Genomic DNA, 11,631 nt, shown 5'->3' on the forward strand with positions numbered 1-11,631 from the left:
TTACAATTCTTCCATCTCTAAGAATTGTAAGAAATATTAATATAAAATTCTTGAACCATATACACGCGGTACTCTAACTATTGTAATCAAAGAAAAAAAAAACAACAAATAATAAAATGGAAATCTAGTCGAGAAAAATCATCTTTCCGCAAGACAAATTACATCACGGTTAATGCTCTCGAATTGACGTATTATCCCCAAAGACGAAAGGACTTCCTCCTAACGTATATAAGATCTCAAACCCGCTAGGAACCGATTAACTTGATGGAGCTCCAAAAATTGAGCAATACAATGTTCCTAAAATATACAATAAAATGTTAAGAGCTTGAGAGAGAATGTAGAATGCTTTTATTGGTGTGTAATTCATCCACAACTCCATGCCTTTTATAGGCACAAAATTAGAATATGAGAGATCATGGAATTAAAACATCATAAATTATAAAATTAAGAGAATAGATGTTACAAATTTTGTTAAATGCCCGTTATCCTATTTAAAGATTTGTAACCGCTTACTCATTGTAGTGCTTTAAAGTTTAGTAAAAAAATCTAATAGTTTTTATTTATTGCATTTACATCCCTTGCACAAAATAATTATTCAAATCCTCTTAAAAGTCGCCTTTTATATATGTGTAGATGTAGATTGCTAGAAGGGCCTTAGGAAATGTAATTTGGGCCTAGGGGTTTTATGGGTCACTCTCGCAACTAAATGAAGCCCAATTTCAAAAGATTTGAAATCTTAATTACCAATGAGATGATTCTGATAAGTAGAACTTGAAAACTTTAATTATGCTAGATCAAAAAAGAGTAAGATGGAGCCACACAATTAAATGATTTTTATTTATATATTTAAAAAAACAGAAATGCAACCTCACAATTCAGAAATTAAGCTATAAACAACCCCTAAATTTGTTAGCTTCAATAAATGAGCCTACCCTCAAGAAACATCTAAAAGGGAACCCTTAGTTGGAGAATACAAGCATTCTTCTCCTCTTAACAAATCCCCCTTCATACATTATACCACACACAACTCCTACAAAGAAAACAAAATTATTATATATCAATATATATATATATATATATATACTCCAGCACTCCAATTCTCACATCATCTAAGAGACTAAGACTATGAGCCTTTGTATCAGTTGTCATCAAACTCAATGAGACATTGTCACAAATTTGCACATTGAAGGGCATCACCAAAGTTGAGAGGAAATGAAGTAGAAGGTTGAAAGCTGTTGAAGGCTGAGATACCGACATTGCCATAACCCTCGCCCCCGTTGGCTGCACCCTGCCCCGTCATCTGCAAGAGATGAATGAGAGACGAGAACATCTCATGACGTGTAACAGAACGTGTCCCCTGCAAACAACAACTTACGTAAGCAACAACGAAGATTTGATAAAAATGGCAAAAGCCATGTCTTTTCCACTACTTGTTTAGGTTTTTACCTCAGCCTCCACCATGAAATGAGCCCATATCTTCTTCGTCTCACGAGCTTCCATCTCCCCCTTCAAGATGGTCAGCCCAAAACCTCGAATGATCTGTACAATCTCCAAGAAGAAGCCCTGTTCTTCACAGAGGATCTGCAAACAATATCTAAATTTACTTAGTTTTCTTGTTGATGGCTAAGCTTCTAATTGAAATCTTGAAAGCTTGTTGGTATATATAGATCAACTGATTACCTCTATAAGCATCTGACCGGATTTGCTAAGGTCCTCGATTATCAGTGGAAAAACCATAGCATCATTGCCAACTTCATACGCCCATGTAACTCCACCATCACCACCATTGTTGGACTGATTTTGACAGACCTCCATGGACTGTAATGATATAAAACAATTGGAATTAGCACTTAAGCATATGCTAAGGGCTTGTAAAAAGGCAAAGATGGAAGATACAGTGTCACATATAACTAAAGAATCTATGTTTTACCTTTGGCTTAGCAATCTCTTTAAGACTTTCAGCATGTCTGCTGAGACTTTGCATGAAGTTCAAGTGTCTGATGGTTCGTTCCAACAAACGATCAATGCTCATCTGTTGTATAAGCAACAAACTATGTCAAGAAGCTAATTCTATAAATATATGTGGATAGATAGATATGGTAAACTTATGTTATTTCTAACCTTCTCTCCATTGGGAATGAGCTCCCTCAACTCTCCAAGCCGGTCTTGGATCATCTGTCGATCTTTTGGCCTTGGTTTGCTCCCTGGTTTAGCCTTCTTCTTCTTGGTTTTCACGTGTTCCTCATGCCTCCTTGAAGTACTAGCATCCAGTGAACAACTATCATCAACACATGAATGCGGCTCCTTACTAACTTGACTATTCTTTGCCTCGGGGTCATATGGCTTCAGTATCCCATCAAGTTTCACTTGGCTTTGGCTCCATGAGAAGTTGCCGGTTCTTCTTCTCTTAGCAGCAGACGATGGCTGATCCTCAAACGAACAAGGGCTGCTAGTATCCAAAAGATGGTCAAGGCCTAACTGGGAGAACAAACTGCTGGACTTGCTCCCAACATTATTCTGTGAGATACATTTAGATCCAGTCCACACCACCGGGCTTTTCTCAACAGGTTCGACCCCCATTGAACACTTAGCATCATCATTTGATCTCAAGGCATAAGTCATTGAACTTTGTAATGAGTTGGCTGGTAGAGAAGTTGTAGTTGTTCCACTCAAACTCGGCCCCTTCAATAGTCCACCAGACTGTGAGAAGCCATAATACTCCTCCACAGTTAGTAAGCCAGAGAGTTTCTCGGTGGGAGTTTTGATAGACGAACTAAGATCTTGAGCGTTGGAAATGTCTTTTGAAAGGATAAGAGGGGCGTTCGAGCTTGAATCTTTGCAAGATTGTTCGTCTCTTGGCTCGGACAAGGGCGATGGATGAGGCCAAGAAGAGGTCAGCATTGAACAATCATCATAAGCAGCGCAATCAAGGAAATTGGTAGAATCGAATAGCAGATCTGCTCCCATCAAATTCTCAGAATGGAAAATGCCACTCGAAAACGATGAATCAAGATGCAAAGAACCAGAATCAAAGAAAAGGCTATCTGAATGAGTCTCATTTCTTAAAGCTTCAATCCCATCCATTTCTCTGAAAACTTGCTGCACTTGATCCACAAAATCTTTCATCTCAGGATTCTGCAACCACCAAAAAAATGTAAATTGGCTAAAAAAGAGTCTCCAGAAATCGACTTTGTTTCATAGATAGAGTTGATACAAAAACACTAGTCACCTTGTGAGTTGATCCAAGCTCCACAACTCCCCACGGTTCCACTGAGATCACAGCAATAGTCTGCAACACAAAATTGGATCAATTCCTATTTGCAGAAGATGATGATATCTACTATTTCAAAAAAAGTAAACAAGCATCATTCATTTCTTGAAAGCACACACCTTTATCCCCACAGAGAATTGGCAAAAGAACTCAGAATCATCCTGTGCCAACAAAATCATTTTTCTAGTTAGAAGAAATATCACATTAAGGGGAAAAAACAAAACTTTAATAACCAATAAGTACCTGGAAAATGTCAAGACTATCAAATGATAATGCACAATTTCTCCCTTCATAAAAAGCATCTAAATCCAACCATAGATGGTTTTTGGCAAATGCAGTTTGGCCAATTACCCTGCATAGTAATTTGCATTATATTTCCGATTTAAGAAACAAATGAGGGGTGAATTAAAAAAAATTAAAGAACCATAAATAGCTTACCCTCCTCCAACAACATGTGCTTGCATAAGCATGGATTCAATCAGCGCTCCAATTTGTTCTTCATAGTAGCATTCTTTCAATGTCAATAGTCTAAATCGCCCACAAAAAAGTTCCAATAATTGCTAAGTTAGTCAAGGTTAAAACAAGATAAGAAAAGAAAAAAGTTCAAAACTTGAAATCTAGATAGAATTAGTTTGTCTTTAGCAAGATTGCAACCTGTGTTATATAGTAGCATTAGAAATTATAACCAAAAAAATTAGTGGAACACAGCTAATCATCAATCTAGTAACAGTATTCATTTCGACAAAAAAATTGTTTGCGAAGAAAGGTAAGTAATTAGTAAAGGTGGTTACTTTTTTAGACAAACAACAGAAAAAGGAAAAAACTTGCTTCATTTAAAAAATTTGTGGTACAATAAAAGTTCTAAACAGAAGCAATGAAACCATTTTACACATTTGAAAAAACATGCAAAGGAGGGGGGAGAGAGAGAGAGGATTACAATGAATTTGTCTGATCAAAACCCCAGAAAACTCCATAACACCATCCATAACTAGAGCAAAGATTTTTGAAGGTTTTCTTCATCATTGAATCAAACATTTCCGCAGGCATGTGCCGAAGAATGAAAATGCAAGAACGCCAAGTAAATAAATCTCTATCAATCAACTGCAAACCTCCAAAAATTTCTCCTTTTTTAAATATATCTCCTTTGATTTGTTTATTGGTGTGGGAAAAACGGAAGCTGAGATCACAGAAAAATCAAGAAACGCAAACAAATGCAGTCTTTTTGGAGGGATGATTGATTAAAAACACAGGTGAAAATGAAAAGGCAAGTGAAAGTGGTTTTGGAAGGGGGTTCAGATTAGGGTAGAAAAAGCAATCACAGAGATTTTAGAGGAAAGAATGAATGGTTGTGACTTGTGAGTGAAAATGGTGGTTTTTGAAGAGTAGAGAAACAGCAAGTGGAATAGTAGTAGGAAGATGGAGGTTGGATGTCTGTCTCTCAAGCTCTGAACCAAATGTCCAAAAGCTTAAAAATAAGCCATCATAATAGAGGGAAAAAAACACAAAAACAGCAAATGCAGATTTTGTAAAAACTGTGTAGCTAAAAGTGGATTTAATACAAAGACCTATAGATATATGTGTGTATGTGTGTGTGTGTGTGTGTGTGTGAGAGAGAGAGAGAGAGAGAGAGAGAGAGAGAGAGAGAGAGAGAGAGAGAGAGAGAGAGAGAGAGAGAGAGAGAGAGAGAGAGAGAGAGAGAGAGAGAGAGAGAGAGAGAGAGAGAGAGATAAATCAAGAAAAAACCAAAATCAGATAAAACTTTAATTTCCAAGGGAGCAAAGATTTCCTCATTTATGTAAATGCATTTATGGAATCTTTATATCTGTCTTTAATGCCGGCTGGAATATGTTTGTGAAAGATATTCAGATGGGAATTGATCTCATTTTGCAAATTCTTTGTATGACGTATGCCACACTATTTTAGGTTCCATATGTGTCACGCCCGCCCATACTAGGGGTGTTACAAACGAGGCGATCGTGACCAAGGGACAAACATTAACAGTAGCATTTAAGGATAACAGTTCATAAGAAATGCTCAATTAGCTTAAAAGAATAATATATATAAGAGTGTATGATACACATAGTGCAAACTCGACTTTAGCTCCAAACAAATGGGAAAAGCTCGAATAAAATCAGAGTGTCTTTTCAACAATCAGCAACTCGAGATAAAATTATCTCAACAACACTTGGCGGAAGCATTCGAGAGTAGAATACTATTATGTATGAAGACATAATATATTCAGAAAGTTTTATTTACAATCTTCTTCACTTTCATGCTCAACACCCACCGCGCTCGTCACCGCTCAACCTGCACATAGAGAAAACATATGCAGGGCTGAGTACTTAGTGTACTCAGTGGACACGTGCCGAAAATATATTTATAAAAACAGATTTTGTCAAGCCACTCTTTGAGTGAACTCGGGATTTTAGGAAAAGTCCGAGAACACTAAACATTTTTCTTTTCCTCGATCTATTTTCTTAGAACATATGCCGTATCTGACAAACCCGATTTCACTATCTCTTGTTCATTCATCAGTCCATTCATCATTCATCATTCCTTTCATCATTCATCATATCTTAACATTCAAGTGCCGGGGAAGTGGTTACCTCCCACGGTCTCCCATCAATCCATTCCATTCATCGTTGCAGTCAGATAGGCATAGTTCCAAAACAAAATATGGCTTGACATAATCTTTTCAACTTTATTTTCCTCAAAACGTTTTTGAAACATAAATCATTTTTTCTCCGTCAAGATCGAGCATCATCTCATATCACATCAACAAGTCGAGCAAATCACAAATCACTCGATAAATCAACACATATATCACAACATAACATGCGCAACAACACTTTCACTTTGATCACATATAACATGATGCTCAAACCGATATATGAAAGTTCTTGGAAACACTTTAGTTCGAAAGCCCACGTAAAAACTTCTCGTAAAAACTGTACGGTAACTAGAAAGCCCACCTCGTTCGTTTAAAGCCTTCACGCCGTGCTCCTCTTTTTCTCTCGGCTACGCTCACGCCGCCACCACGCTACCGCCACCGCTGCTGTATGCGCGGCGGCTCGCCGTCGCGGTCCGCCCCAGCCACCGTCGCCGAGGATCTCCCCCAGCCGCCGACGCCGTTCCCGACAGGTAGGTGGTCGGAAATTCGTTCTTCCATCCCCTCTCTTCTCTCTCTCGGATTTCTCTCGATTTCGAAATCAAAGAAATGAAATGAAGGGAGGTTGTATATATAGAAAATTTTTTCATAAAAGACAAAATTTCACGTCTTTTCATTTTGATGCGACGAGTAATTAATGCAGCGTTGAAAAACGTGCCTGATGTGACGCAATTCTTACATCAGGTACGTTTTCCAATTGGATAAGAATTGCGTCACATCAGGCACGTTTTTCAACGCTGCATTAATTACTCGTCGCATCAAAATGAAAAGACGTGAAATTTTGTCTTTTATGAAAAAATTTTCTATATATACAACCTCCCTTCATTTCATTTCTTTGATTTCGAAATCGAGAGAAATCCGAGAGAGAGAAGAGAGGGGATGGAAGAACGAATTTCCGACCACCTACCTGTCGGGAACGGCGTCGGCGGCTGGGGGAGATCCTCGGCGACGGTGGCTGGGGCGGACCGCGACGGCGAGCCGCCGCGCATACAGCAGCGGTGGCGGTAGCGTGGTGGCGGCGTGAGCGTAGCCGAGAGAAAAAGAGGAGCACGGCGTGAAGGCTTTAAACGAACGAGGTGGGCTTTCTAGTTACCGTACAGTTTTTACGAGAAGTTTTTACGTGGGCTTTCGAACTAAAGTGTTTCCAAGAACTTTCATATATCGGTTTGAGCATCATGTTATATGTGATCAAAGTGAAAGTGTTGTTGCGCATGTTATGTTGTGATATATGTGTTGATTTATCGAGTGATTTGTGATTTGCTCGACTTGTTGATGTGATATGAGATGATGCTCGATCTTGACGGAGAAAAAATGATTTATGTTTCAAAAACGTTTTGAGGAAAATAAAGTTGAAAAGATTATGTCAAGCCATATTTTGTTTTGGAACTATGCCTATCTGACTGCAACGATGAATGGAATGGATTGATGGGAGACCGTGGGAGGTAACCACTTCCCCGGCACTTGAATGTTAAGATATGATGAATGATGAAAGGAATGATGAATGATGAATGGACTGATGAATGAACAAGAGATAGTGAAATCGGGTTTGTCAGATACGGCATATGTTCTAAGAAAATAGATCGAGGAAAAGAAAAATGTTTAGTGTTCTCGGACTTTTCCTAAAATCCCGAGTTCACTCAAAGAGTGGCTTGACAAAATCTGTTTTTATAAATATATTTTCGGCACGTGTCCACTGAGTACACTAAGTACTCAGCCCTGGATATGTTTTCTCTATGTGCAGGTTGAGCGGTGACGAGCGCGGTGGGTGTTGAGCATGAAAGTGAAGAAGATTGTAAATAAAACTTTCTGAATATATTATGTCTTCATACATAATAGTATTCTACTCTCGAATGCTTCCGCCAAGTGTTGTTGAGATAATTTTATCTCGAGTTGCTGATTGTTGAAAAGACACTCTGATTTTATTCGAGCTTTTCCCATTTGTTTGGAGCTAAAGTCGAGTTTGCACTATGTGTATCATACACTCTTATATATATTATTCTTTTAAGCTAATTGAGCATTTCTTATGAACTGTTATCCTTAAATGCTACTGTTAATGTTTGTCCCTTGGTCACGATCGCCTCGTTTGTAACACCCCTAGTATGGGCGGGCGTGACAGAATGGTATCAGAGCCAGGTTTTTCTTTCCGCTCTGGACCGAGAGTCTCTTATTCAATCTAGTCTAGACTCGTTTCGCTAGACTAAAAGTGTATTCATTGAAGGCTCAACATTCCGTCTCGTCGCGCTCAACCAGAGATAAGGTAAAATGTTTTGAAATGAGATTATTTTTGAGAAAGAAAGATGATGGAGAAATGCTATATTCGAAGGACGTAAGCAAATTTCGGGACGAAATTTTTGTTAAGATGGGTAGATTGTAACACCCCGACTTTTTCTACCTTTTTATTTTGATCTTGAAATGACCGTCGTTTGTGCACTTGAAAATTTTTCGACCTTGTTTCTTTTGTCGAGAAAAGAAAGTAACTCTTTGTATTAATTTAGCTTATGAGGTAAGCTTCGTATTTAGCTTATGAGGTAAGCTTCGTATTTAGCTTAGGAGGTAAGCTTCGGTTTAGCTTATGAAGTAAGCTTCGGGTTAGCTTATGAAGTAAGCTTCGGTAAACCTATATATATAAAGGAGTCGAAAGAGGTTAAAGGAAGGAGGGGAAGAAGGAGAGTCGGGCGCCTTCACATGTGCATTTCGAGAATGGAAGGGACAAAAGTTAAGGCTTTAAACGAACGAGGTGAGCTTTCTTATACAAAAAAAAATACAAATCGTATTTTATGAGAACACGAACACATGTTCGTGATGTTTAAAGATGTTGTCTTGCCATAAATGCTTTGTTTTATGTAGTGATGCCTATCTGTTTGGTTATACCGAATGTGCTATGCCAAAATGAATGAATGAAACGAATTCGGACTCCAATAGGACCGCAAATCCTATTCGAGTTAGTGTACACAAAGGAATGGACCGTGTGTCATCGTAAGGGTTGGCCGGTCAATGTGATCGTGGAAGGTGGCCACCTTCCCGACACACTATGAATTATCAGATATGGCGGATTACAAGAATGAACTTAGTCTGATCAGACGGACTTTATGAAAATGAACTTAGTAAACTCGGGCCTTTAAGAAAAACCCCGAGTGTTACTGTGATGATGGCTTGACAATATTTTAAAATGTATAATTGTATTTTTCGGCAATGTGTTCACTGAGTACTTTTGTACTCAGCCCTGCATATATTTCTAAATGTGCAGGTTGAGCGGTGACGAGCACGGTGGGTGTTGAGCATGAAAGTAAAGAAGATAGTAAAGAAAACTTTCTGAATATATTATGTCTTCATACATAATAATATTCTACTCTCGAATGTTTCCGCTGAATATTGTTTCTTTCAACAAATATTGTTTGAATAATATTTGTTTTGAGTTGCTGATTGTTGAGATACTCTGATTTTATTCGAGTGTGCACTCTGTGTATCGTACACTCAGATATATATTAATCTTTTAAGCTAATTGAGCCGTTCTTATGAACTGTTATCCTTAAATGCTATTCTTAATGTTTGTCCCTTGGTCACGATCGCCTCGTTTGCAACACCCCTGGGGTGGGCGGGCGTGACAATATGAATTCTTATTTTATTATTTGGTTGGGGATTTGAGATGAGAAATAATGATGAGTGATGTCGTAGTACTTGAGGTAGGTGAAATACCATTAATTAGATAAAAACTCGCAATATATTCATAATGGAAAATGCAACAAGAAAATGACCCAAATTAAATATAGATCTTAGTTATTTTGACTAATTATGGATGGCTACAATGGCTATATAGTTACTTTCAGAAAATAGAATGAGATCCAATGATATATAATTTGTCATATCCCGTTTCTTATGCTACTTATATTTTCACGTATTTTATTATTATAATTATTATTATTTTCTTTAGTTTTAATTGTTTGATTTATTTGAATTTTGTACTTATTATCAAGAGTTTTTTGTACCAAATGAGGGCTTATAATTATTTTTTTATAATCTATTGTCATTTTTATTAAATAAAAAATTATTATTTTAGTTGGTAAATTCAGGATACATAATTTTAAATTATATTTTTTCTTCAAATATGTCTATTCGTTATGATAGATTTAATAAGTTTTATTTTCGCACTATTAAATAATTTAGGAGAAGTACAAAACAATAGTACACCAGATCTCATTCAATGTGTGTTGTGTTTCCACAATAGTAATATATAGATGTCGTTATTTTGGTTTTATTTTTAGTTATGGTGATTATTTTAGTTTGTACGCAGAGAATTATAATGAAAATAAAATATATTCAGCATACAAAGGATATATGAAATTAAAATTCAAAACAAGTCAAAAAAGGATACATGAAAACAAAGAAAACCTAAGTTGCTAAAACTATACTCACCAAAAAGGAGTTTTGGTTACAAAAATTGATTTGCTTATTTACACTCTCCTTATTATATGGTGTATCTGATTTAGAGATAAAAGTGTATGTAATACTATGATACTATAAAAAAAATATGTGTATAATTCATACGAACGCTTACTATACCTATAGTATTCTTAAAACTTTAACGAATAATTGTGATTTAATATTATACTATAGATTAATATATTTTTTTATAAAATAAAATATATTTGGGTTTTTTATACTCCCTCCGTCCCATAAAAATATGTGCAGTTTCTATTTTCGTCCGCCTACAAAAATATGTGCATTCCATTTTTGGAAAATTATGTATCAATTTAATAATATAGGTCTCACTATCCACTACAACTACTTTTACTACTATTCTTCTCCTCTCTCCTACTTTGTCAATTTTATCTTAATTCTCGTGTCGTACCCTGGTGAAGGCAAGAGAGATTACGCGCAGATGGATCAAGTTATATGGAAGATAACCGATCGGGTGAATCAGTTAGCAAATGTCGTTGCCACTTGATCAAGGCGTCCTCTCTTGTTCACGAAAAAACATTTATAACTCCCAAACATGCACTACTTTAACAGTAAAGCGGCAAGTACCGGGTCGATCCCACAGGGAAGCTGGTGCGTTGAGTGTGTGTTTAGTGAACAGGGTTCGGTTGTTGCCACACTTTAAATTGGGAGTTTTAAACTACTGGATTACGCTAGGCAGAAAACAAACTAACTACTTGATCAAGGGACTCATCGTGCTGACAACAAATAACGGACCAAGTAAACGACAGGCTGAAATAAAGACTTAACTACCTAATCATGCTACGAAACTACAAACCACTTTGTCATTCAACATAATGAAGATTCAAACACTCGATCAGGGACTTTAAAACGAAACTAAACTGGAACAGTGGACATGGAATTCTGAAAACAAACAACTTTGATTTTTATACTCAGAACTCAAACAGTACTGCGAAAATGCGAAATACAAAACAAGATTGATTCTTTAACTACACAACACGATGAAATTTAACTAAGCTAACAATTTCAGAAAACAAGAAAGTAAGAAGGCGAAATAAGCCGAGAGGTCCTCGGTTGGAAACTTGAGATGGCGCCGAACAAATATTGATTTCTCTGTCGCGCTCCCTTCAGTCGCTTTCCTTCTAACTGACCATTTCTACTTTTTAACTAGGCTATTTTGGAACTGGGGAAGAACTTGGAACCAGGAACAGGCGGAAAAACTAAACTAAAGGCGAGGAAAAAGGAAGAAGATGCC

At 37.0% G+C, this 11,631-nt stretch overlaps 1 protein-coding gene across 1 annotated transcript; it reads right to left on the reverse strand.

Moving 5' to 3' along the window:
• Window positions 1-810: 810 nt before the first annotated feature.
• Window positions 811-4,867, reverse strand: LOC121769446 (transcription factor LHW-like). The gene is made up of 10 exons (XM_042166250.1): window positions 4,209-4,867; window positions 3,710-3,799; window positions 3,515-3,623; window positions 3,391-3,432; window positions 3,230-3,289; window positions 2,122-3,135; window positions 1,931-2,032; window positions 1,681-1,818; window positions 1,447-1,581; window positions 811-1,357 (listed from the first exon to the last, which is right to left on the reverse strand). Exons 1-10 carry the CDS (start codon window positions 4,316-4,318, stop codon window positions 1,169-1,171), a joined length of 1,989 nt encoding a protein of 662 aa, XP_042022184.1. The 5' UTR covers window positions 4,319-4,867; the 3' UTR covers window positions 811-1,168.
• Between the last annotated feature and the right edge of the window lie 6,764 nt (window positions 4,868-11,631).

The sequence above is a fragment of the Salvia splendens genome, chromosome 15, assembly GCF_004379255.2.
Source record: "Salvia splendens isolate huo1 chromosome 15, SspV2, whole genome shotgun sequence".
Classification (NCBI taxonomy): Eukaryota; Viridiplantae; Streptophyta; class Magnoliopsida; order Lamiales; family Lamiaceae; genus Salvia; species Salvia splendens.

Coding starts and splice junctions, on each gene's coding strand:
- LOC121769446 (XM_042166250.1), bottom strand. CDS start 4,318: ATGCCTGCGGAAATGTTTGATTCAATGATGAAGAAAACCTTCAAAAAT. Junction 3,290..3,390: donor AATTCTCTGTGGGGATAAAG/GTGTGTGCTTTC, acceptor TTTGTGTTGCAG/ACTATTGCTGTGATCTCAGT. Junction 1,358..1,446: donor ATTTCATGGTGGAGGCTGAG/GTAAAAACCTAA, acceptor TGTTGTTTGCAG/GGGACACGTTCTGTTACACG.